General features: G+C 44.4%; 1 protein-coding gene and 1 non-coding gene across 5 annotated transcripts in view; both read left to right on the forward strand.

The window, feature by feature from the left end:
- Window positions 1-27628, forward strand: part of Hecw2 (HECT, C2 and WW domain containing E3 ubiquitin protein ligase 2) — a 294060-nt gene that overhangs the window by 208747 nt on the left and 57685 nt on the right. For all 4 annotated transcript variants that reach the window (XM_057758416.1, XM_057758415.1, XM_057758417.1 and 1 more), the window contains 4 exons: window positions 7082-7216; window positions 10940-11042; window positions 13342-13438; window positions 23526-23609. In XM_057758416.1, the coding sequence (XP_057614399.1) occupies window positions 7082-7216; window positions 10940-11042; window positions 13342-13438; window positions 23526-23609 (419 nt within the window). The remainder of the gene's footprint in view (window positions 1-7081; window positions 7217-10939; window positions 11043-13341; window positions 13439-23525; window positions 23610-27628) is intronic.
- LOC130867141 (U1 spliceosomal RNA) lies at window positions 11645-11809 on the forward strand. The gene has a single exon (XR_009056410.1). It is a non-coding gene; the product is annotated as a U1 spliceosomal RNA (small nuclear RNA).

Consider the following 27628-nt stretch of genomic DNA (forward strand, 5'->3'; position numbering starts at 1 on the left):
ATAAACTACACACAACAGAAACTCATTCCTCACAATTCCAGAGGCTGAGATGTTCTGGATCAAGGTGCTGGCAGGGCTTGTGTGTTCAGGGAAGGCCTGTATTCTTTTTTTTTTTTTTGAAGTATTTATTTATTAATTATGTATATAATATTCTGTCTGCATGTATGTCTGCAGGCCAGAAGAGGGCACCAGACCTCATTTCAGATGGTTGTGAGCCACCATGTGGTTGCTGGGAAATGAACTCAGGACCTTTGGAAAAGCAGGCAGTGCTCTTAACCACTGAGCCATCTCTCCAGCCCGGCCTGTATTCTTACAAGTGGCTAAAGTCACTAGGTAGCTCTCGGGGCGCTTCTTTGAACAAGCGCGGATGCCATTCTTGAGGTCCCTCTGCCATTACTAACCCTATTTGTGGGGGGTCCCACTCTCATATGACCTAATCACCTCCCAAGGATGCTCCCCGGTTCCAGCACTTGGCCGGAAGTGCAGGTGGGATGTGGGAGAGCACAGATACACTATAATGCTCACGCTTTTCTTCCTGTTTCGAATTTCATTTGGAGTGAGCTCTCATTCAGAACCCCATTATAGTATTTTTTATTAATTGTACTTTAGTCTGTTATCGCCTTGATTATTTTAATTCTGTAACTTTGAAGCTGACAGTTAATCCAGGTTTAGTTTTATACACAATAGATCTTTGAAGACTACGTGACCAACTTCTGCATACATGTATTGAATTCAGGACCCAGGGTTTCCCTCAGGACACGAATGTACATGTATTTCCCCCACCCCCCACTCTGAGCGTCAGCCCAGGGCCTTGCCCATGCTGGGCAAACTGGCCGAGCTCTCTGGGACCTGCCTCTGCTTCTAGTTCTCTTTCTCGTTTTTTTTTTTGAGACAAGGTCTCCAAAGGTTGATCAAGCTGACCTTGAACTCTCCCTTAGTCCAGTTAGGCCTTGACTTTGAGATCTTCCTTCTTTAGCCTCCAGGCTCTGGATCCCCAAGAGTGTGCCGTGTTCCCCAGTGCAAAGATCTCATTTTGAAGGAATCACAAAGAAAAAGAACTATTATTAAAACATTTTTCTTGCTTCTTGTAAGAACAGGTTTTAAACTTTGGCACACTCAAGAGTATTAAAATCAAGGGCAATTTGAGATCTGAGTAGAGGTACTAATATTATATATATGAGAAAAGGTCATCAAATACTATTAAAATGTGACTTATTTCAAATATCTCTGGTTCTTGGCTGAGTTTAGTAACTAGTAAGAGCTCACAGCAATTAAACAGGAAATAAAAATGCACTGGTTTTAAATACCTTGACTTTTTTTTTCTCTGTGTGTTATTTTGCTCTGTTTTGGGTTTACAGTGGTTAATTTAATGGATTTGAAAAACATATGTTGAATTGGGAAGCTTCTTGGATCTGCAGCTCCTTGGCATGACCTCTGTGAGCCTCGGGGTTTTCTTTCCTGTGAGCGTTTGTACCCACGCTGTCCTGCTCCCAGAGCTGTGGCAGCACCAAACCCTACTACTAATGCGTAGATGATAAGGCTCACACTCACTCAACAGTTGAAATATCAGCCACTGTTTTTAAAGGACCCCTTGCCTAATTTTTAAGTGGTAAAAGATACCAAGTCAAAAAAATCCCACAGGGAGATAAGGACGATCAGTGTGTTAGATTCAGTTACGAAAAGATCACAATGACCTCCATTATCTTATCTAACTAATGTAAACTGATCATTTCTGTTGTCCAAATAAACACAAATTAGTAGGTATAGAACACAAACGGCAAAATGAGTTGTCTTTCTGGGCTGCGTCAATTGGGATGAAGGAATAGAACAAGCTTGGGCTTCGTGGGTGTTTCTGAGTAAAATGCTCAGATTTTAGACTCTGGAAGGAATTGCCCGAATCAGGAATGGATTTTCCCTTTCATTCTTCTTAAGTTATCCTCATGACTTGCATTGGGACTTTAAAAACATATTATTTTTCAGAGTCTCCAGCAATCCCTCTGTTTTCCTGGAAAAAATGTGTTGATTTGGATAACCCCATTTTTAGTCTTCCACGGTCATGTGGTAGTAAATAAGAGAGAGGAAAATGTTAGGAGCGACCGCCCGTCTGGAGAGGGGCAGGGGCTCTGTGTTCTGCTGTGTTTACATGCCTGGTCCTTTCATAGATAATCCCGGTTTGGCAAAATATTAACTGGAAACAATCCCAAGCTTCTTTAGCTTAGATTTGTTGAGGCTGCGGTTGGTATTTCTTCATAAGTAAGGATGGCTTTTCCTTTGCTTAGAATAATAGAAGTTTAAAAAAAAAAAAAAAGACAAGAAAAAAGAGAATTGTGTAAAGAAAGAGATGTATTTTGTTTGGCCTTGCTAAAATACCGCTTGGCTCCCACCATCCCATATTTCTTGACTCTGACTGTGCCCTGAAGCCCTGAAAGGGAAGGATGGTTTTCAAATGAGACTGGAGTGTGTGTGTTTGCATTCCGCTCCGCTTCTGCGTTGTTAGTCTTAGTGGGCCCAGCTCTAGGAAGCTTGAGTGAATTTATTTTATGAAACTTAACAGTAGGGAAGGGTGTTGTTTGGAAAATGCCCTGAGAGCTGCTAATTTGAACAGGACTAACTTCTTCCGATGACTGTTTTCTTAAATCAAGTTTCAGACAATTGCCTGCTAGATAGACACCCATCAGTAATTGCAGGCTGTTCAGAAGCTGTGGCGTGAAAGTGACCCAATTTTTTTAAAAAAAGGACCAGGTCAGCTTCGTTGCTCACTTGAACTAGTTAGCATTCCCTGTGGAAAGTGATCTACTTTTCTGATATAATTGATGTGTGTCACCAACGGAACTAACTAGCCAGCCTACAAATTGCACGGTGATTTTTCATGCTTCATCTGGGGTTTCTTGCTCCTGGTGGTGCTAGCGATGAAACCCAGGCCCAGTTTACTTTAAAGTAGCCTGCATTTTCACAACTTGGCCGTGACCTGAGTCACTGCCCTTTTACATATACATAGACATATATATATATATATATATATATATATATATATATATATATATATCACAGCAAAATTCTAGGAGACCCCTCCAAGGTCACACAAAGGACCCTGAGCCCAAACACACCGAGCAATTGCTCCTGGGTGCTGTATCCTGTTAATGCCCTAGATCTGTGATGCTCGCGGAGATTTTCAAGACCTTTCCTCTCAAGTGCTTGCGACTGGAAAAACTTATGTAAACAGTGCGCATATTCCATTGACTCTGGATCGGGACCCCTCCTGATGTGACGAACACACATCCCTCCCGGCCCATGGCCGGGCCTCCGACCTCTTAGTGGTGAGGGTTGCAGCACAGGTCACGTGGACGATGCGGCTGAGCCTCTTCAGATCGCATCAGTAGAGAAGCCACGTGCCGCGCATGAGTGGCTCTGGTTCTCAACCCCGGTCAAGGCATCCTTCAGTGCTTTTCCAAAGCCAAGTTTGGGACGAGGTATGGGAGAAGTGAGAAGAATGCTGTAGGGATCTTGAGAGCGCAGCACCATAGACGGGGGAAGAGCTATAAGGACAGAGCGCGAGGAGTGTGATCTTTAGGCCGTGGCCCCGTAGCCTAATTTGTAGAAACGATTGCTACTTCCTGACATTTTAAATAACGTCCCAGCTTTGTAAGTTCCCAAGTGTTTCCCTGAAATCCACAACTGTGACACAACTGGATTAATAGTGACCGATAACCAGATGTCATTATTTATCAAATAATGAAAACCCTTTGCTGAGATGCTGGCTCCAGTTTGAAGTTTAGCGAGGGCACGATTGCTTTGCCGTGGAGATTTTGGTGTGACCGGCTGGGGTTGGCTTGTCTGGACTGTGATAGAACACCTACCCGGGGTTTACTTGGGAGAGTGTATTCATTCCTGTGAGGAAGTTCAGAGGTGAGCCAGCTGGATTGATCAGGAGGTTCCTGAAGTTACCAGACCGCCCCCCTCCCACTCCTCCAGTTCCCGTCTTTTGCTTATCCTTTTCCGCTGCTTTAGTATGCTGGCTGTTAAAAGTTCCTGCACCCCAGAAGCCTCTCCGCCGACACAGCAATCCAACTCAGACCAAATCAAACCAAATTAGAAAAAGTCCGAGTTTAATGGATAAAAAATGCTCCCCAATGATTTTCCAGCCCCTACCCCTACCCGCAGAGGAGATGGAAAAGAGACCTGAAAACCACGTGTCTGTTTTCTGGGGGGCAGTTTAAATACTCTGTGGGAGTGGCCTTGAGCATCTCTGGGGGAGGGGTGAAGAAAGATGGGGAGGGGTTTTGGGGTGGAGCTACCACCCGAACATTCCACACTCTTTGGATTTACAGATGCCAGGGGTTGGGGATGGAGCTTCCACCAGGACATTCCAGACTCTTTAGGTATATGGATGCTAAGGGCTGGGGTGGACCTTCCACCAGAACAGCTGTTAACTTCCTTACTTTAGGGGACAGGATGGAGGATGAGCAGAAGGACCCCACCTGTGTCCCTAATAAGGAGACTTGCTTGCTACAAGTGGAATATTCCACTTAGTCATGGCCCCTCGAATGCGAAGGGTCAGGGAGAATTCCTTTCACTGATTCTCTATGGTCCTTGCGGTTTATCCACCCTCGTGTGTGGACTGTAGCAAGAAACTTTGGAATGTTTAGGGAAAAGGATCAGAATTGAAAACTATTTTTCCTGATAATAGCAGTCACTCGTATTTGAAAGGTCATAGAAATGGTGTTTTAAAATGGGTATGAATCTTCTCTTTCACTTTTCTTTAACATAGATGTAATGTCATGCCATGTCATGATCGGAGTGAGTGGCAGGGTGGAGCTCAGAAACGGACGTGCCCTTTTCTGGGTCCCAAGCATGTGGGGATTACTTTGTCACCTACTTTGAATGTTTTCATCTGAGAGTTTGTTCATATCTATAACTTGAGTTTCAAAACGTTGTCTTCCAAGATCTCCTGAGTAAATTGGGAGCATGGGGACCTTGGGGGAGGGCTGAGGGGGGAAGGGGAAAGGCAGGGAGGGGAGCAGAGAAAAACGTAGAGCTCAATAAAAATCAATAAAAAAAGAAAAAGTCAAAAAATAAATAAAAATAAAAACCTTAACCCTGCTTTAAAAAAACAAAAAACTTGGTCTTCTATTTAGTTCTCAACTTCTTTAGTTTCTCAGACCTTTGTTTTATTTACCCCTTTCATTTCTTTTTAATTCTTCTACATCTTTAGCTATTGCTGTGCTTTTCATAGATTTTAATTCTTGCCTAGTTAGGCGGGAACTGTCCCTTCACATGGGTTGGAAGGCTGTTTGGAGCACTTTGCTATTTCTTGGGCGCCTTCCTTTTCCCAGGTCAGCCCTGAAAGCATTTGATGGCAGGGTGAGTAAGAATAGTCTTCTTCCCTCGGGGCATTTACATAATTCCTTAGAAAATGGGTTTGAAACAAGCCTGTTAACGTCAAATTAGGTTCTGACACTGTATGCAAATCCGCACTGACCTACCTGCAGACACCCGTTTGTGTCTGTAATTACTGGTGCATCATGGTGCCTCTGGTTGCCACCCGTCCTTGAAAGCATTCCTAAGGTGCTACATAATTAGGCCATACTATTTTAGCACTTTTTATATTTTCTCTTAAGTAACATGGTTTATATTATTATGTTTGTAGTGAAATCTTCTTGACGCTAATTTATACAAAAAAGAGACTTGATAATATCTGCTGGGTTTTTTTTTGTTGGGGGGGGAGTTGGTTTTTTGAGACAAGGTTTCTCTGTGTAGCTTTGGAGCCTCTCCTGGAACTCTCTGCGTAGACCAGGCTGGCCTCGAACTCACGTAGATCCGCCTGCCTCTGCCTCCCAAGTGCTGGGATTAAAGGTGGCACCACCACCGCCCTGGCAATAATATCTGCTTTTTAAAGGCAGGAGTTAAATAAATATGCTTGTTTGTAGAAGTGATCGCTATGTCGTGACATTTTGAATAATGTGTGTGTTAGAAACCTAAATAAAGCGAAGGCTGGCATGAAATGTGAGGCCGGAACCTGTTCGTAAGAGGCTGTGAAGGTCTGTCACCCATACACGTCTCACAGCGCTGAGAACAAGGATGCTCGAGTGTCTTAGCTCGGGGAAGACGCACTCAGTGTACTTAGAAATCCCATAGTGTGATGAGGGGCTGGGAACATTCTTGTTCTGTCATTCTTCTGCGTTGTTTATTTAAGAGGGTAAAAAAAAAATCAAATACTTTGCTTTTTTAGGATCTATGAGAACTGTTCCAAGTTTTGGGGGGTACCTTAGAGACATTGCGTAGCCGTTAGAAGCTTTATTTTAGAGTCATGACGTCATCTAAGTTCTCAGGAGGAAGAGTCTTCTAAAAGGTTTGAGGAATAAAGGCGGCAGGGAGATGTGAACTACTGAGGAACTACTGGTGTGGTTCTTATGCAGATTGAGCTCCTGGAATAATGGAGTGTGCTCAGAGGCCAGGAGGGGACAGAGGGAGGACTGGCCACGGGGAAACAGGCAGAGTCTAGCAGCTGATTGCTTTGGAAAGGGAAGAAGAGAGTCATCGATGGTGAAGTTTCGGGTGATTAGACTTTTGTAGTAACCAGGTGTGGGAGGGGCCCAAGAGCACCAATTAGAAAAGTTCAGATGCCCTTCCCCCTCATTGTTATGGCCGCTGCTTTGTTATGAAGCAGGATCTCCCTGTGTATCCCAGGGTGGCCTCCACCTAAGGATGCTTTTGTTTCCACAGTGAGTGCTGGCATGACAGGCCTGTGCCGCCACACCCAGCTCCAGATATCCACCCCATGGCCTCCTTCTAAGGTCACATCTTTGATGACCTGGAGCTTTTTCTAAAACTTCATGTCATGTTCCTCCCTGCTGTCTTCACTCTGGATCCAGGCTAGATGCGCCTTTCCCTAGTCCACCCTGTCTTGATGGAGATCAAGACATTCTTCCAAGGGTTGGACATTGTGCGCAAACGAGACTCAGATGACCACCGAAGAATGGGTAGTTTCCCGACTGCGCCGTGCTGAGACGTACGTGCGTGCGTGCGTGCGTGCGTGTGACGCATGTTGGCTGCTCCGCTGATGCAATGGGTTGTATCCTAGGCGTTTTTTGTCGACCACAACTCCCGGACCACGACATTCATCGACCCTCGGCTCCCACTCCAGAGCAGCAGACCCACGAGCGCGCTGGTTCATCGGCAACACCTGACCAGGCAACGCAGCCACAGTGCTGGAGAGGTGAGTCGAGGCCCTGAGGGACTGGCCAGTCGATTGACGATGACAGTCGCTGGGATGCCGATACGGTACTGTATGAAATTGTGTTGCCTTTTCTGTCATTTGCTTGTTTCATTTTCTGGTTTTTCTTTTAGTTTTTAGTTTAGTTTGGTTTTATTTAATTTAAGTGTATCATTTAGAGGCTTCGAAAGTTCCGGAATGTTGACAAGGTTTCTCTGAAAATACCTCTAAGCTAAATTGCAAATTTAGTAGTTTGGGTATATGATGAACGACTGAAGAATGAAGTTTCGTGTTTAACCCAGACAGAATTGGTACTGATTAGTGCACACGGAAGACAATAATCCCTTTGCACACCCAAGGACAGTCTCATACGAAAGCAATGAACTTTTAGCGGGGCTAAAACTGTCTTATCTGCAGGGAAGAATTCCTGAAGTGAGGTTTACTGGATGCCATTAAAATATCCGGATATCCAAGAGTGAATCCATAGGGCTGTGGAATCCTTGGCTGGTATTGTCTAAAATTCAGATGTACTTGACAGAGGTGGTTCATGTGCTGACCGCACAGAGAAAACGGCCTGAACTAAGAACGACTGGACAGCCCACTGAGTTCTGCTTTGCCAGTTTGCAGTGGTCTGTGGTAACCACTTGAGGGCTCTCCAGCACCCTAGCCCCAAACACATAAAAACCCCTTCTTGTTTCATTTTTCTTTCAACGACTTGAATGCGTGAAGGGACTGTTTGAGGGTGAAGTGTCTCCTCCTTAATGGAGCTTAAGGCTTGAGTGTGCCCTGTGGCTTGCTGTGCGCCCTTTGGAGAGAGACCCTTAGACAAATGGAATTAAGATTTCTTTTCCTGCCTGCCGTTCCTAAACGCATATCCGATTTCCAATATTATACTGTAGGCCAAATGTTCTGAGGGCTTTCTTGTAATAAAAAATTATGAATGCAATAAATAACTGGGTTCAGTTCATCAAGATTCCACCCGTGGAATTTCCCCCCATGCTGTTCATACTGCTTTAATGCATCACGTGTGCCCTGTTTATAGAAGAACATACACGAAAAGCTCATATAAAAATGATGTATAAGTCTAATGCAGGGTGAGCTATGCATGAAAATATTTATGCTTTATGAGTCGCCCATAAATCTTTATCATGCTTTTCCGTAAACCATGAGTGGTGAACTGGAGGACACGAACAGCGTTTATCTCACCAAATACAACCGAACTCTTACCCTTGGACCTTGCCTAGATGTATACATGATTAGGACTCTGCCTAGCTTTATCACATGGACAGTCCTCTTTAACGATTTGCTTGACGGTGGCTTCACAAACTGAAGATGGCCGTTCTGTCTAGTCAGGGCGATGTTTTTGAGAAAATGAGAGAGATCAATAGCGGTACTTCCCGTTTCTTTTAGCACCCCTGTTTCGGAACTTTGAATGACTTTCAAAGTCTAGAAGTAGCCGGTCCAGTTTGTGGGACAGAACCCATCAAGGGTATATTAGCAACTAAATGAAAATCTCCCTTCTAACTGCTGGGAACTGAACAGTGAAACGGAGTAACCCAGCAGGCAGCCACATTATCACCCAACCTTTCTCAGAGGCTGTTCTTCGGGATGCACACCCTGGAAGCAGGGCAGCTCGAGGCATTGCCTGTATTTCTTGGAGGAGTTGACCACTGTCTTGTGGCCTGGTTTTAAGAAGTGAAGGCTTCGCAGCCTTTGGCTGTTATAGGAAATGTTGACACGCATGGCAACACACTGCCAGGAGGGAAATCACATAGACTGGTGTCTTGAAAAGCTAAGTGCTCCGCCTGAAGATGTGTGGATGATAACTGAATCTTCTCATAGTAGCTAGATGCATTCCTCAAAGCCAGTAACTCAGAAGGAACAGGCTGAGAAATCTTGCGGTTACGTTGTGGGTCCGCACTGTGGCCGTGCGAGCCTCATTCAGCAGGGTCTGCCGCTGCTATTGCAGCTGTGGACAAACACCTGCAGCCATGCAGACACCTCGTGGTTGACGGTGTAAACAATGCGAATAATTAGGGCCTATTTCCCACATTCTTAGTACAGAGAGCAAGTTTAAAGTGGTATTTGAAGTGAATGAAAATAAGAGGGAAAAAGTCCTTGATTAACTTTTTTTTTGCTTGTTTTTTTTTCCAAGACAGGGTTTCTGTGTAGCTTTGGAGCCTGTCTTAGAACTACCTCTTGTAAACCAGGCTAGCCTCGAACTTACAGAGATCCGACTGCCTCTGCTCCCAAGTTCTGGGATTAAAGGCGCAGGCCACCACCACCCGGCCTTGATAAACTTTTAAGGGGCCCACGAGGATGCCAGGGCAGTGGATGTAACACTCTTGCTGCACAGCCTAGTGGCCTGACTTTGATCCCGGGAACCCATGAGAGAGTGGAAAGCGAGAACTCACTCCGCAGACTTTCCCTCTGACCTCCACATGGACACTGTGGCACCCCGAACACCGTCCACCATAACAAATCACATTACATTGGTTTTAATAGCTGAGGAAGAAAGCTGCGTTTTAATAACGCCTTTCAGTAAATATGTGGACTTTTTAACTTGTTTGCAGCTTTGTGGGGGCATAGGAAATAAATAACAAATGGGAAATAATGACAGCTGATTTTGAAATATCCCAGAGCCCCATGGGAGCTCAGGAGAAGATAATGTTTAACCTCACCTTGAAGAGAAGGGAAGATTTCGTGGAGGAAGAAGGGGCTGTTTGAACTTTACTTTGAAGAATGGATGAGAGCCCTTCCTGAAGGATGGGGGCGGGGCGGGGGAGGTGAAAAGGCTCTTTCTGACGGGAGGGGCTGTAGAGATGGCCTCAACAAGTACCCAGCTGATATAATATGATAAAATGGCCATGAGGATTTCAGCGTGAGGGGGTAGGAGCACCGTCTGAAAAGTGTCAGTGTACCAATCCAGTGTCACCTCCTGTCCTCTCCTTAAAAGCCTTTTGGAATATGCGAGAAGATGCTAGAACAGGAGCTAAAGCAAGGTTAGAATTTCCTGGCACGAGCACAGATGAGTGGATTGGTTATCTATCTGTAGGGGTTCCTAAGCCTGTAAGAGGCACAATGAATAATCAAGGGATTATAAAAAAAGGAAACCGTATTTAGATCATGCACACCTGCTCCTGTTAGCCGTCTGGTATGGGAGGCTCAAACCAGAAAGAGCTGTTACACCAGCTCCTCTAATGAGCGTATAAAATTGCTTCTGAGGAGATAATGTCCTAATGTACAACCCCGCAGGAAGATTGCTGCCGCTCAGCTCCTCCTCTGCGGAGGCAGGGAATTCCCTCATCTACCTGGCTAAAAAAAAAAAAAAAAAAAAAAAAAAAGGAATATCCAGGCGCAGCCCAATGCATCTTGTATCACCCGGCTCTTCCCTTTGACCGTATTGCGGCAGGTTGGGGTTCTGGCCGTGCAGACAACCCTGCTCAGCAATTCTTCAACTTTGCTTCTGCAGCCTCGGTAAAGGCAAGCAGATTGAACTCCTGAACCAAGCATGTTCACTGGCCCAGCTCCTGTCACTGAGGGACCTGTCTCACCCACCAGCTTGAAACCTTAAGAACAGACCTTTCAAGGTCTCAGCGCCTTAGCTCGCACCCGTCCTGATCAACTGCTTATTGGCCCCCAGGTGTTTTAAACAACTCGGTTTGAGATGCCAATGCAAAGCCCGGGAGCTCTTGGTGCAGACATAAATGTTGCTTGTCTTCGCAGGTCGGCGAAGACTCTCGGCATGCAGGACCACCCGTTCTTCCAAGACCATCCAGCACATTCAATACCGTCAGCAGGCCGCAGTACCAGGACATGGTTCCAGTGGGTACGTCAGCTTTTTCTGCACATTTTTATCCACGTTATCCTGCTACTGTAGAGAGTGCATATCATGCCCACGGGTGCCTCCTGCCAGCCTCCCACTCCTCCCTCCGTTGTCCTTAAGCCACTATAACCATACCCTTGATTCTCAGAGAGCTTCCGCCTTATAAAACCCCGTAGTCCTGCTTAGCAAGTATTGGGTTGCTGAAGGTAAGGAACACTAATGAAATAATATGCAATCACTGTAAATTAAGCTTTCAAACAAACGTATAATTAGAATATATGGCATCCGAGGATGGAATTTAAGGGGTGTGTGAATCCGCGGTAGCCTCATTCACCAACCAAGCAAGGCTTCCACGTTCTTTAAGGGTTTTCGTAACAAACAGAAAAGCAACAAAGCCTCCAGAATAGTAAACTGAAATCAACGGATGTGGGCTTCCAGGTCTGAAAACCATTTTTGAACTGTGAAGCTAAAGTAGAGTCATGATCTCCAGCTTGGAGCCCCCAAGGCATGCAGAGCAGACAAAGTGCAGAGAGGTGGCTAAACTCCCTCCCCACCTTAAAGCAAAACAGCTTTCTCTTTGTCTGTTTTTACATCAAAACACAAACATACTTACCTGGCAGGGGAGATGCCATGCTCATGAAGGTGGTTCTCCCAGAGTGAGGCACCTGCATTGTGCTCCAGATGAGCTGACCCTGGGATTTCCCCAAGTGTGGGAAACTTGACCACGTAGCCTGGGGGGGGGGGGTGTAGGGGCTTGTTTCTCTACCCTAGAAACAAACAAACAAAAAACCACTTCTGCCACAAAATACGGTGTACTACCCATGACTTAAAGATAACCACCAGATAAGATATCTAGGGTTGATGTCTGTCCACACTTATAGTATTATTATTAATATATAATTATTAATAACTGCTACATGCGTAACTTTCAAGAGCTTTAAAGTTATTGCATAAGAAGTATCTCGTCTCTGATCTTGGATGGAAAATAAAATGATTCCATTGCAAAAATGTCCTCAGTTCATATATCATGGAATGTTAACTTAGGGATTCTTGGTGTTGACATTAGAATTCAGTCTTAACAGATAACATTTAAAAACTTTTAAAACATTTAGCTAAAATATGTGTGTGTAGACAGTATGGCATTTTAGACACAGCTGCCTATAGAATTACTGGGCTCTCTGTGAATTCAGACCCTCTCACCTTGGTTCTATGTATTATATTTATTACTCATTTCTGATTATTAGTAATATAACTAAGCAGAAGAATCTTAAGTATGCAGATTCATTTTCATGACAGAAGAGGTAATAATGGAACGCCTAATAAATTTTTTTAACAATTTTGACATTTTTGTAGCCATGGTAAGTAGGTTGTAGATTTTTTTTTTTTTGGTTTTTTTTTTTTTTTTCGAGAGAGGGTTTCTCTGTGGTTTTGGAGCCTGTCCTGGAACTAGCTCTTGTAGACCAGGCTGGTCTCGAACTCACAGAGATCCGCCTGTCTCTGCCTCCCGAGTGCTGGGATTAAAGGCGTGCGCCACCAACGCCCGGCTGGTTGTAGATTTTTTAAAAATATATGTTTGCCAGTAGTTGGTGATGGTGTTGCAGTTGTTTGGTGTGGAGTTGTTCGTGTTTGGCATTTATTTCCATGTAGAGTTAGAGAATGGCTTGTCATTAGCACTGTAGCCATAGCTGTCACTGTTACTGGTGACTGTTGTTTTGGGGGGTGAGCAGGTCTCCAGTTCTACCTCTTTGGCTAGCTACTATTCAACCAAAAGACAATTTCCCGCTTCTTATGGTTGTCATCTGTGAGGTTGTCTGCTGTTCGCGTTTGGTTGATGGTGGTAGTTTTGGTTTGGTTTGGTTGTTAGGCAGTCGTACAATGTAGCCCAGGTTGGCCTCAAACTCAACCCTCCTGCTTCAGTCTCTCAAGTGCTGGGATTATAGGCCTGTACCGCCATGCCTGGCTTTCAGGTTGATTTTGGTAAACTTAAAATTATGACCATCTAGAATCTTGTTAGTGAACTAATCTTGTCATTTGAAAGTATTTTTGGCTCATGAGATATATTGAAAAAGAATAGCAAGTAGCAAGTGTAAGCCCAAGAATTGTGTAACAACTTAGACAAAGTTGGAAAGTAAGCATCTATGCCCCAGTGGCAGAATAGCTCCAAACTGAGGACTTGGGGGAAATGGATGTTAGCAATAAAACATAGTTTTTAAAGTTTGAATTTATGTGAATTTATATCATCATAGAAGTAGCAGTAGATTTTTTTTTAAGAATCATTGTTTCTTTTTACTTTTTTTTCCAGCCTACAATGACAAAATCGTTGCGTTTTTGCGTCAACCCAACATCTTTGAAATTCTACAAGAGCGTCAACCCGATCTTACCAGAAACCACTCACTCAGGTAACCAGGGTATCGGGATTTGTTTCAAGGGGCATCAACACCCATATCAAATCTTAGTGACACTGCCAGTCATCTGGGGGGTGGCTTCCCATCTGACATTGTTTACAAGGATTATTTATGAATATGTTCTGTCGTCAACACCAGCTCGGTTTAGTCCCAGTTTCTCTCCTAAGTACAAGAGTTGAGTAAGATTGGCTAAATAAGCTAGAATCTCCCTTACAGAAGAAACATCAAAAGGAGACAAAGGTGTCCAACCAAGACTACATCACAGCTTGCAACAATGACCCTGTCATTTTAACTATGGCTTGAATCAACAAGAGTAGTCTTCTATCGAGTTGAGATTTATGAATCCCATACTTGACGTTCCATTTTTTTCCTTAATGAAAACATAGCAGAGCCCATGTAGAGAATCTGGTTTCTCTGTGAGAGCCCACCATACACCGATGTCACACTTCCAGTCACCCTATCCCTTCCTAAACTTGTGCTCCTCTTCCCTGCAGACTTGGCTTCTTCTTGGCTTATCAAGCAGGGACTTTTTTTTTTAAAACTTTCTGCCTTTGAAACCTTGAAACTCCACAGTGGTTCTTAGGTTCGGGATATTGGACAGTGTTTCCACATCCCAGGGGGTTCTGCGTCACCGGGTGTAGCAGAAGGGAAATCTTATACTTGGCGCCCACTTGATTTACACATTACCTTTTATGGTAGAGATGCATTTGCCAATGATATAGCATCATAGATAGTATATCATATCGTATAGATGATATTTGCCGTGTATAGCAGTGCTTCTCAAAGCTGACCCACCTTGTTTTCACCCAAATAATGTAGGAGCTTTATAAAATGCAAAATGCCAGGCCTCACTTCCCACACACACACACAGTCTGTCTGTCTGTCTATCTAAATGCCTCTATCTATATCTATCTATCATCTATTCGTCCATCCATCCATCCGTCCGTCTGCCTCTCCTCTTCTTTCCTTACCCTCTCCAGAAACGCCGTCTAAGAAGCATGGGTCAAGCTCAGGCAGTGTTTGCTCTGAGCCTCTCCGTGTAGTTTTCCGGCACGACCAGGTGTAATAGCCTGACTAGACACTAATTTGATAGTTAATTGTGTGATGTCCAAAGCAAAGTCATTCTTTGTATTCCTGACTAAGCGACTTTCTTGCTCTGATTTGATTTTTCAAGTTCTCATTTCTCAGTTAAGTTCTTAGATCCTTTCCGATAGGGGTCGTGCCTAGCTCACCCGTCCCTTGAGGTCTGTCCCTTGCTGCTCAGAGATCTAAAAGCACTTTCTATACCGTGAATAAATTGCCAATGTTATTATACAGCCCTCATCCCCACAAACTTCATGTTTCTGAAGATGAGAAATTAGGCAAAATTTTAAGGCATGCAAATGATGACTATGTTAGAATCTTAGTTCACATGTGTGTTCCCAAAGTGGAGTCCTGGTGTTCTCTTCCCCTAAGCAAGCTCTTCTTGACCGCCAAAAACATTATTAAGACAACACAGCTATGAATTTTGAATGTTTCTTCCTCTGGGCGTCTCCTCGGCGATCCAGGGTCCCCTAGAGATGAATAAAACTGCAGAAGTGAGTTAGCCCGTTCAACCTTCTATTTGAATTAAGGATCCTAGGGATTCTGGACCTCCTCAGTGCAAAACAACTTCTTCCTGCCTTGTTAATCATGAGGGAAAGACGGTTCTAGATTCTCTCAGTTTTACTTCCTGCACAGACATACACACAGGGCGGCGGCGCGCAGGAGAGGAGGGGTGTCTTCTCATGAACCCCAACCCCACAAAACAGACTCAGAGCGGGAATGCTTAAGTTTTGTGCTTTTCCTCTGCATGCTAGCTTATTATTTAAAGTAATTAGCATCTCTTCATGTCCCCATCCCAGGGGAGCTGCATGATTTAATTGACCTAAACGGAGCATCTGACTTACCACAAGTCTGTAATGACTTAGAACGTTAGCAAGCTTCTTAAAGGGACGGTGGGAGGCTCCAGCTGATAACATCCAACTTCCGCCTTGTTTTGTTTTCTCTCTGCTTTTTATTGCTAAGACGACCGAGGATTTTTAACTTTTTCAGTGGCCGTTAGTTAACCACAGTTCTGCATAGCGCTCGCGTGGCAATCTCTTACAGAGAAATGACTTCATATTTTCTTTGAGATGTTTCCATCTATTTATGATTCTAACCTCTGCAGATTGTGGCCATGGGAAGCCTCAGCAAGCATGACTAGCCGAATGAAGCAGGAACTTAAGTCGATGAGATAATGTTGTTTCTCCTACCCGGTGGGTGTGTGTCCCTCCGGGCTATCGTTTGCTTAGCCTGACAACTTAAAGGAGAAGTTCATGTATCTGAGAGAACGTTCTGTTTCATAGAGCTAAAAAAAAAAACTGCGTTGTAAGGAAAGTTCCCACAAATATAGGGGTAGAGTCTAAATTGTGATTTTTTTTTATCTCAGCTTTAAGTGATATTTTTGATAGATTGTGTTAGTCAGCTGTCATTATAACAAGATACCTGAGATAATTGATTTATAAAGAAAAAAGCTTACGTTCCTTTTAGTGTTTCTAGTCCTTGATCTGGTAGACCAGTTGTCTTTGGTCCACTGACTGGCAGGCAGGCATCACCAGATGGGAGCAGCAGAAGGCTAAATGCTCGCCTCACAGCAGGGAAGCTGAATGCAAGCTTTAGGAGCCAGGGTCCCTCAGTCCCCATTGGGAGCACAATCCTGATGACTGATAAACCTCTCTCAGGACATCTCCTGTAAGTCCACAGTATTCCAATAGCACCGCCCTAAAAGCAGAGACTAGCTTCTGAACCTTGATGACTTGCAGACTAGACCCCGTGGGTCATCTGTTTTCACAGATGTCTTTGAGCTGTCTGTTCCTGCCTGGCCAGGGACTCCTGACACCCATACAGAGTCCCGTGTCTTCCTCCTCACTGATAGCACAACCACTTGAGGGAAGCACAGGCTTCCTTGTCCCCTGAGGAAGGGACAGCACTGGGGGACAGAAATGGTCTCTTGGCCTTGTGCATCTCTTGCGTTGCTTCTGCTTCCTCCTAAACCAGGGCAGAGCGAGCAATTGGTTCAGCTTTGTTCACAGCCGCTCTTCATGAGATTCCATGTTTCTCTTTTCATAGAGAATGCTCGTGCTTGTCCACATACACAATGGCATTTTGCTGTCAACTGCTGGTCTGAAATCCTGGTTTCCTCTCTAGCCTATCATAAGGCCAAAATGGTGCCAGCTTGTCCCTTCAAATCCTTAGTTCTAGAATGGGTTTATTTCTCCAGTTAAGAAATGAATGTCCAGAGCAGGAAACGACTCAGCGATTAAGACTGTGTACTGCTCTCTCAGAGGACCCGGGTGTGCTTTCCAGTAGCCATTGTTAGGAATATTTCCTAAGACGAGCCACTCCACCAGCACAAAGAATTCAAGCAGACCAGATAAACCAAATTAAAATGCCCATGTTTGATAAATGTTGCACTCTCGGGTGGCCGGGAGTGCATGGCAAAGGAAGGGGGGGGGGGGAGTCGATCCACACAAACCCCAAAACCAAGTGTTCTTCTTTCCAGCGCAAGCCTAAATAGCCTGGGGGAGTGGTCCTGACCCTCCCCAGAGAGGGGTCACCGCTTGGCAGGCTGGGAGTTGGAGTCTAAGCCAGGGCAACTGTCAGGCCAGGGGTTTCCAATCATCCCAAACTTCTTGGATATAGGGGTATTAGAGGGCTGGGGTGACGCCCCCAGCTTAATATTACATCCATGTTGGGTGGCTCACAACCACCTGTAACTCCATCTCCAGGGCCTTAGAGAAAAGGGCACTACTGTGTATAGAATTGTGCTTTATTGGATGCATGGTTCCCATCACCACTGAATTGTGAGAAACATAAACCCTTCAGGTGAGCCATGTGATACTCATAGCATGAGTCTGACTTTAAGGAGAGGTCAGTGTCTAATCTACTGTTCCTTATCGAGTCTTCACTACAAATCCGTGGAATGAAGGAATGCTATGATTTCAGTAGGTTGCCAACAGCAGCACAGTAAAGCTAGGCTTGACTCTGTTTCCAACAGAGCCTTGTATTGGGAAAAGCATAAATAACTCTGCAGCCCATCTAATAACAGGCTTGCGAGAATAAAGTCTTTGGAGAATAAGCTCCGGGCTAAGTATTTGCATTCTAAATATGCTTGTTTTAAGATGAAGAAGCGGAGTTAAGCCCGTCTTAGTCCTTGGCCTGTAGATGATTTAGATGATTTATATCCACCTATAAGATATCCTCAACATGTGGCTAACTCATGTCATCTCTGTGTGTCCAGAAGAGTCCCATTCTAAACCCAACCTACACAGCGGCAAGAGCCTTTCTGTTGTGGGCCGTCTGTCAAGGCAGACTGTCCTGAAATAGCCATCAATGTCAATTGCTAATTTCCCTCTCTTGGGTATGTAGCCTTAGGGGACTCCAAATTCTTCTCTAAAATTGTCCCAGGCAGTTTGGAAAGCACAAGTGTTTGCCACTGCGTTACCGAGTGCCTGTGCAGGAACCCAAGTATGGGGAGCTCCTCGATGCGGCGTGCCCTTCTTTAACTGCAAGACCGGAGAGAGGGTTGGTTTCAGTGAGACTGTTTTCTCTGGGAATTCCAGCCTTAAGACATTGCTCCTTGTCCTCAAATGACCTCCCTCCTGCAAGAGAGTCCCTCTCTGGAGGCAAATCTGTGCCCTGGGAGGAAGTGGTTACAAACTGGGTGTGAGGGGTAGCACACGCGGGCCACTTTTTCCTCCCGTCCCCTTGAATGTCTTTTCACTGTCCTCGGCGGATTCCAGTTCAGCCATGAACCTGAGGTCGGCATCCTGATTCTGTTTTCCTGCCACAGCAGAAAGTGATAGAAGTATTGTTCATGACCAGCATGGAGTGTGGGTGTTAGAACTCGGTTATTTTGGCATTGGCTGATCATGTGTCTGACATTTTACCAGGCTTTCCTGTGCATAAACACTGTGAAGCATGTGGCCAGAAGATATAGGGAGAAGGACCTTTGTCCTCCAGAGACTCATTCGTATCTTGAAAGGAATTTATAATCTTCGTTATAAACCACTAAGATTGAATTCCTTCCTTCCTCCCCTCTCTCTCTCTTGTTTATTTTTTTTTGGGGGGGGTGGCTTTTTGACAGAGGGTTTTTCTGTGTAGCTCTGACTGTCCTGGAACTCACTCTATAGACCAAGCTGGCCTCGAACTCACTGAGATCCATCCGCCTCTGCCTCCTGAGTGCTGGGATTAAAAACTTGTGCCACCATGCCCAGCAAAAGGGTGTTTGTTTTGGTTTTGGTTTGGTTTTTGCTTTTTAGGATCCTTTCGATTCTATATATTAGCTGAATAAATGTATTAAAATAATATTCAGAATCCTCTAATTATAGTCGAACGTGTTAGTAACATGTCTCAAACTGTGTTAATTCCAGATACTATGCAGCTTTGTGGAAGTTCATATGAATCCAATCTCATTTTCTGAAAGGATTAGAGGAATAGTAGACCACTCACAATGACCGTGGCCTCTTCTGTTCTGAAGAAACTTAAATATGTTTAAATATAAAACGCATATCAATTTCCCATGATTATAATTTTTATGAACCATAAACCAAGAGATGTATAAATTAAGTTAAAACTGAGAAAATTATATGATATAAATTAATTCTCTTTTTGTAAGTCCCTCTGAAGGGTGTGCTGTTTCTGGATGAACTGCAATACCAGGGCGATGTGTAGAGAGGTTGGGGTGAGCTCCTGCCCCATCTCTCTGCTTCCCAAATCCACTTAATATGCTGTCCTTGGGTAGAGGGTTATCCCACATTAAACTGATACACACAGGTTGTAGACTTATCTTTGCCAGATGCCGAGAAGCAAGAGAATGAGTACTTTATCTGAGATCTTTTTCCAAGAGTCAAATAATAGATGTTAAGACTATGACCAGTAGAGAGAGGCATGTGTCTTTTGTTTGCCCAGTGTTTGACTCGGTCCTGTGTTTTGGTCTCTGATGGTCTGTGACTTGCATCCTTGGCATTATCCCGGTCACCGTATCTCCTTCACAATGGAAAACTCTCTTGTATTCACAGATTTGTTGGTTTAGCCCATCAGTTTATTTAGAATATCCCCAAATAGTATAATGAAAACGTTAGTGAATGCATCCCGTGAGGTGTGAATTCCACCACTTTTCTATTTGCAGGATGCTTTTGAACTTTTGAATAAGACGTGCTGTCTTTCAAACGTTACTGAGCATAACTGTATAATATCGTTTTTAAGTTCATCTCTTCATTTTCTCTTTAGCCTGTGGCAACCTATATGACCTAGCATCCCTTGATCATTTTCATGGAAATTAATAGTGTAGCAGAAAAGTTGTCCTTCCAGTCAGTAAGAGAACTGCACATGAGCAGAAAACAGCTGCTGTTGTCATACCTGACAACAAGGCCCTGGTGGTATAATGTAGAGCGGAGGCTGCTTGTTCGTTTCCTTGCCGCCCAGACTCCCGAAATAACCACTTAGAAACTGTATTAATTAAATAACTGCTTGGCCTCTTAGCTCTAACTTCTTATTGGCTAGTTCTTACCTCTTAATTTAGCCCATTTTTATTATTTTATATTTTACCATGAGGCTCATGGCCTACCAGCAAGGTTCCAGTGTGTCTGTCTCTAGCACCAGCTCCAAGGTTTCTCTCTGACTCCGCCTCCTTTCTTCCAGCATTCAGTTTAGTTTTCCCTGCCTAGCTCTACTCTACCCTATCATAGGCCTAGAACAGTTTCTTTATTAACCAGTGGTATTCACAGTATACAGAGGGGACTTCCACATCAGTGTAAGGGTAACCCTGCTCACTAACACTTGAAGAGTCCATGTCTAATTGCTGAGTACTTGTCTTGCAACTACACATCATGGGACATGAAGTCCCATGGTGGCAGACAGTCAAGCATGTGTTCTACATGCTTCTCTAATGTTCATGGCTTCCATCATGAGAAAACACTTAAAACTTGCTGCAGAACTTGGCGTGGTATCTGCAGATTTCTCATAGACGAGGTAGCCGGTTGAGGAACAATGGTCTATGGGACGTTGGGCAAATCGGTGATAACTTAGGAGCGTTTCCTTCTGCATTCTTGGAAAGTATGTGCCATTTCTGAGACTCTGCCGAATGCTCTCTTCCTCTCTCTTGGTTCATTCTCTTAAGCATCAATAAGCGAAGCTCATTTTTGATTTTACATGAAAAGACTTTGGAAAAAAACTCTAGCTAAGGCCTAAAACAGAGTTGGGGCATAGGAGCAGAACACTTGGCATAGGCTTATACACTATTGGGAATTGCCTTTGGTTTACTATAGCACCATAAGCTCCTGGGTAGGCAATTTTGTGGTTTTCTTTTTCCTTCCTTCCTTCCTTCCTTCCTTCCTTCCTTCCTTCCTTCCTTCCTTCCTTCCTTCCTTCCTTCCTAAATGATTTTTCGAGACAGGGTTTCTCTATGTAACAGCTGCCCTGGCTGTCCTGGAACTAGCTCTTGTAGACCAGGCTGCCCGAACTCACAGACATCTACCTGTCACTGCCTCCCAGGTGCTGGGACTAAAGGCGTGTGCTGCCACTGCCCAATGTGGTTTTTTTTAACTGAATTCCAGGTCCACGGGAGACTGTGCCCAGCACAAATTAAGTACTTGAGAAATGCTTGAAGAAAAGCTGGGTGATGAAGTAGTCTAAGAAAGGAGTAAAGAGTGGATAGTGTGGCTCACACCTTTAATCCCATCACCCAGGAGGAAGAGGAAGGCTGATCTCTGAGTCTGAGGCCAATTTAGTCTATAAAATGAGTTCCAAGGCAACCAGGGCTACACAGAGAAAACCTGTCTTGAAAAGAAGAAAGGAGGGCGAGAGAAAGAAAAGAAACTCCCTAACTTAGAAGATACCAGATGGTACCAGTTTCTGATATACTCTAGTGCTTTCTCCTGGAAGCGTGACCCATAGCTTGTCACCGTGACGAATATTCCGGCCTGGTAGAAAACTGGTCTCAGCCCACCTCGCTGTGTTCTCATCTGAGAAATCAAAACCAGTTGTTCCCGTTGCCTAGTGGTTAGTGTAGAGAGAGAGCGATGGGCAGTTTTCCCGCTGACATCCTGCCTCCGATGCCAGGCTCCTTCTTTTCCTTCTCTGTGTCTTCCCTGTGACTCAGATGAGGGAGATGATGGTCCTCTTGTTCACCGGATGTCTGCAGGCCACGCTACGGTCAGAACCTAGCATCTGTGTTATCGCCTTGTCCCATTCCAGGGAACACAGCTGGGGAAGGTGCAAGCCTGGTTTTCTGCTTTTGTTTCATCTGCCTTGCTGCCTTGTGACGGTAGACTAAAGAGATAAAGCGCATATTTGCTGGAGATGGCTCCAAGATCAAAGCATGGCTTTATCGGCCCTTACGCGGGACTTCTTAGGAACTGTTCCTTTTTCTACAAGATAATTTTTTTCTAATTTAGATTTCTTAAAATCTAATCTCTAGATCTCTTATAAAAGAATTCACCAGATAATAGGCCTTGATTTCCATCATGTGCTTCCCAATCCGATGCTAACACTTGTGGACACCACCCTTCCCGGTTCTGATCTTCAAGGCGGAGCGATTTTGCAGAGAACCGGGCATCGCGTGCACATCTGTTGAAAATGAATGTCCAAATTCCATGTCTTCATAGTCTCTTGCTGACTATACAGGACAGAAAAGTTTCTAAAGACAATAAAAGTCAGGTGCCTCCTGTACTAATAACGTAAAATAGATCTAACCAGAGGACACCAGGGCCTGAACCCTATCCCCTCACCCTGTAAGCTGTGTGGCCAGAGGGAAGTCAGTTTCTACGTGTCTGGGGACTCTTCATCTGGACACCTTAGCCTTGCCTTCCAGCCCGCGGCTTTCAGCTCTGTTGAGAATCTTAGGCGACTTGGCTCCTAGGAACCTAAGATGCAGTGGAATTGGTGAAGCCCGGTGCTCTACAGATCAGAACCGAAGCTAGAAGAGTAAGCAGAGGTGCATCCGTTTCATGCTGCGGTTCTCAGAGCGCCTTGTCCTTAGCTCCCAGAGTGGCTTCCACGCTCCATCAAAGGAAATGGCTTCAGGCCCGTGGCTCACACTTTCATTTCCCCCTCCTCTTCTACGTCGCTATGGTGTGCTCCGAAATAACATGAGATAAATTAGAGAAAGAAAAACTTTGATTGGTACAACCAAAGGTGTTACCACATGTGTCTATGGTCAGATAATAAATGGGAGAAATCACGTCAGTGCAGTGTGTGTGTGTGCACTGTATGTGGGCTCCCACACAAGGCCTTTTATGTTCCAATCAAGCACTCAACCACAGCGTTGTGTCTGGCATGTGAGGTCTGTTTCCATTTGCACTTTATACACACAATCTGCTTGACAAGTCTTCATAGCTAAGAACGCGTCACTGTTTAAAATAGCCGTCTTCTTTTTTTAACGGAGGGTACAAGCACGGGCGCTGTCTGTTTCCAAGTGTGACAAGCACTTGGCCCATGTCACTTGTGGGTTCATCTTCGGGAAAGTCGATGGATATCCCTCCACAACACGTTTGCAGTTGCAGGAGAGAAATCTGGGTGCTTGCTTTCGGAGGAGCAGGGATCCCCCTTTAGAAGTGTTGCTTAGATTCAAACTCACAGGTGGCCTTAGCTCAGAATGGGGACCAGTTTCACCAGCTGGGAGTAGTACTGTGTGTCTATAATGACGCTTAGCAGAGTGTTGGAAGCAATAGGATAACTATATAATAATAATTAATAATAAAAATAATAATAATAATAATAATAATAGAATAGGGCCCTTTCATTATATGTTTTGTTTTGTCGTTTTTGTTTGTTTTCCTTATAGTGCTAAGAATCAATTCAGGGTCTCCTGCATGATGCTAGGGTCTCCTCAGTCCAGTCCAATGTTCTATTCAAAAGCAAGGACTATGTCTATTGGGGATTTGTATTCCCAAGGTTCCATTACACAGTGCCGTTTAATAGGCACCCAAAATGTGATAGCCGTGATAGTACATGTGGTTATTCAAGACATCACACCCTGGAGCCTGACACATCCGTTTGCCCTGTTTCCTTGCCTCCACAGGGAGAAGATCCAGTTTATCCGAACTGAAGGGACCCCTGGATTGGTTCGGCTCTCCAGCGACGCGGACCTCGTCATGCTCCTGAGGTAGTATCCCGCTTTTAGAAAATAATATGCCAGGGTTGGCAGCCTAAAGACGTCTCCTTTCTCCTCGAAGTCTAAGGAAATCATCGCGTTGAAGACTTAGGACACAGGATTCATTTCCAATGACACCTGATAGCCGCCCCGAGACTTGCTTAGTCATGTTTCGCAGCACTGGAAGAGGGAAAGGTTATAATGACAAACAAATCAAACGTTCCGCTCAAGGGCTCAAGGAGCGGAGCAGGGCTAGCCATATAAGCCTGTGCAGCTCACCCCTCAGTGCAGAGTGGAGGGCGTGTCTCTATTTCTTTCCACTTCCTCCTCCTCCTCCTCCTCCTCCTCCTCCTCCTCCTCCTCCTCCTCTTCCTCGTCCTCCTCCTCCTCTTCCTCCTCCTCTTCCCCCTCTTCCTCTTCCTCCTCCTCCTCTTCCTCCTCCTCCTCTTCCTCCTCCTCCTCTTCCCCCTCTTCCTCTTCCTCCTCCTCCTCTTCCTCTTCCTCCTCCTCCTTCTCCTCCTCCTCCTTCTCTTCCCCCTCTTCCTCTTCCTCCTCCTCCTCTTCCTCTTCCTCCTCCTCCTTCTCCTCCTCCTCCTCTTCCTCCTCCTCTTCCTCCTCCTCCTCCTCGTCCTCATCCTCCTCCTCCTGAGAATGTGCTCTGCCTCCTTTGGCTAGATTTTAGGCGTAGCCTATTTACTTGGTGGTTTTGAGAGTTTAGGTTGGGGAAGCTGAAAGGTCTTCGTTTGGTCAATGGTCCTGCCAATTTGACGGCGCTTCGTGGAATGGACCCGTTTTTGTTTTCTTTCATGGTGGTTAGATCGGGTTTGGTTTTAAATCGTAGAGGTCTTGGCGAGGGCAGCTGTCAAAACTTCCTCATGTTTCACATTGTCCCCCAAGCACAGGCGAATCACAGCTAAAGCCAAGCTTTGCAGAACCCACTGGTTGGAAGCTGCCCTTGAGGCCTCCCAAGGATCAAGGGCAGCTATGAGGAGCTGGCCACTCAGGCATTGTTCTTTATCCCTGAGTGCTAAAGGCCGCCAGGAGTTGGGATTTTCATTTGTTTCTTTGGTTTGGTTTTGACTTGGGTTTTTTTGTTGGGTTTTTTTTTTTTTTCCCATTTATTTTGACCCTGACTCTGATTCTCTCCCACCTAGTGTTCCTTGCCTTTTTTTTTGCTAGTTCCTTGCTGCTGTTGAAGGAAGATTCCCAGGATCACTTCCCAAAAGTGTTTCTCCTCCCTTGACTCTGAAGACTCTTGGGGACAGGGTGTCGCTTCTCAATCTAGCCGGAGACCCTTTTAGCCGAGACGTACTGAACTAGTTCTGAAAACAGTCCAGCCTCCCAGATAGTCAGACTGTCTCTGAGAAGGTCAGCAACAGGAGAGAGACAGACAAGGAAGCAAGCATCTTAAGACAATACAGGCTTTTATTTGGGAGAAAAACCCTCTAGCAGGAATCTCAAAGAATGGGAACCCCGTATGCACGCACACAAGCTGGGCTTAGTTATAGGGCAGAAGGGGAAATGGGCAAGGAAGTTGAAAAGTTTCCTTTGGCCTGAAATCGTCCCTTATTAGGAGTGAACTAAGATGGTGAGTAGTGGGTAAAGGAATGTCAGGTGATGGATAAACATCACAGCCACCATTATCAAGGTGTCTGCAGGGGGCAGGGGCAGAAAATACTTCCGGAATTTGGATTACCATGGTCTCACTGACACCAAACCAAAAGCTTTTCAAAATGGTGTGACCATGGCACATCATCTTATTCTCCATCTGTCTTTAGTTAAACAATCTTTAGGTGGTGTGGTCCCTAAGTGTTTTCGTTAATTATAGGTAAAAATGTTTGTACATTGCTAAAGGCCATAGTTTACATGAATTTCTTCTATACTGCATGGTTGAATTGGAAGTTTTAATAAAATCTCACGAGTAAAGAGCAAGACTATGTCACATTGTGCTTGGGAAAATAAGCGTGTTCGCTGAAACTAAATGGCCTTTGAAGAAGTTGAAGAATTTGCTCACACATAATAATTCTATAGTTCGGACATGTTATACACTCAGTTCTAGATCATCATTTCATTTGAGTTATTGAATGTATTTATTACTAGTATACAGTGGTACAATATACTATTTGTAATTACCTAATAAATAATACTCACTACTTATGGGAAATGTGGGGTTTTAATTCTTTGCACACGAAAGAGTATACTTGCTGCACACTTACTGGGTGTGTCTGTGTCTCTTTGCGGTTTTACTTCTTAGAGGGAAGGATCAGTTCTGATACAAATGTACTTGATTATCAGTAAGTCACAGTGTGAGACTGTGTTGCTTTGGCACAATATTCGAATCAAATTGAACCTATTTTAAGGTACTTTTCTATGACTATTATAAAATATTGTAAAAATTTAAATACCTTTGTTGAATTTGCTATTGATTATTCATTTCCTATATTCAATTATTATTATATATTAGTTATTCCAGTAACTAATTTCATTAACAATGTGCCATTATCATGACTCACATAGGAAGTAGTAGGTAAATTTGAACATACAAAAAAATTTTCAAGTTGTATGACAAAAGATGCCAGAAGTAAAGGCGTGAAAAACGTAGCAAGCTGAAAGGGTGATTTTGACAACAGATAATGAGTAGGTGAAGAATGACTTTCAATTAGCGGATCTCTATGAGTTCAAGGCCAGCCTGGTCTACAAGAGCTAGTTCCAGGACAGGCTCCAAAGTTACAGAGAAACCCTGTCTCGAAAAACCAGAAAAAAAAAAAAAAAAGACAAGAACCAAACACTCGGTAAAGGAAATGAGATGGCATCTCACAGGATTTGAAGAGTTTAGTTAATACAGGTGTGGAAAGATGCTTGTGACTGCAAGATGAAGTTTTGTACAATGAGCCACTGTTTGACGTGACATTTGTAGACCCCCAAAAAGTCTGATGATGCCCAGTGAGGCTGAGGCACTCTCGTGTTACCTGGCTTGAGGAGACTGAAGTTTCTGTTGAGACAACATCTCTGGCACACAAACTGGCAACATCTTGTACAATTAAAAAAGCTGAAAACATTCTTGTATTTTTAAGAATTATGTATCTGTTTTTACATGTCTGGGAGTTTTTGCGTGTGTGTGTGTGTGTGTGTGTGTGCGCGCGCGCGCACATTGTATGTGTACATTGCCTACAGAGTCCGGGGAGTAGCACCATTGGTAATAAAAAGCAGGCAGGTGGGGTGTCTTAGGGTTTCTATTGCTAGGAAGAGACACCATGACTATGGCAATGCTCTCGAAGGAAAAGCATTTAATTGGGGTGGCTTACCTTTTCAGAGGTTCAGTCCATTATCATGGGGCAGCATGGTGGCATGCAGGCAGACATGTGCTGGGGTAGGATACATTTTGATCTGCAGGCAACAGGAAGTAGTCTGAGACATTGGACAGCTTCTTGAGCATAGGAGACTTGGAAGCCCGCTCCCACAGAGACACTTCCTCCAACAAGGCCACACCTACTTCAACAAAGTCACATCCCACTCCCTATGAGCTTATGAGGGGCAGTTATACTCAAACTACCACATGGGAAAAGGATAAATATTTTTCAAAAAAAAAAAATAGGGATAAATAAACTAGTATGTTTATTGAATGACCTGATACACAGCCAGCAAAAGGGATAGCCTCGACTCGTACATAGCCACGCAGATATCAGACTACAATAATATTCTTGATTGAGGGAGGTCAATAAAACTCAAGCGTAGTAAAGACAGAGAACGTTTAAAATGCATACAGCAAAATTATGTTTTACCTGTATATGGCTATTTCTAGGTATGAAACTGTGGAAGGAAACTACCTGCTAAATCAAGGAAAACAAGAGGCTCCACAGGGTCCTTCTTCTTCCTCCCCGCGGACGTGGTTTTCTCAGCCTCTTTAGCTAATGTCTCACACTCTCTCTCTCTCTCTTTTTTTTTTTTTATTTTTTGAGACAGGGTTTCTCCGTAGCTTTTTGGTTCCTGTCCCGGAACTAGCTCTTGTAGACCAGGCTGGCCTCGAACTC

This window comes from Chionomys nivalis, chromosome 26, assembly GCF_950005125.1.
Source record: "Chionomys nivalis chromosome 26, mChiNiv1.1, whole genome shotgun sequence".
In the NCBI taxonomy this organism is placed as follows: domain Eukaryota; kingdom Metazoa; phylum Chordata; class Mammalia; order Rodentia; family Cricetidae; genus Chionomys; species Chionomys nivalis.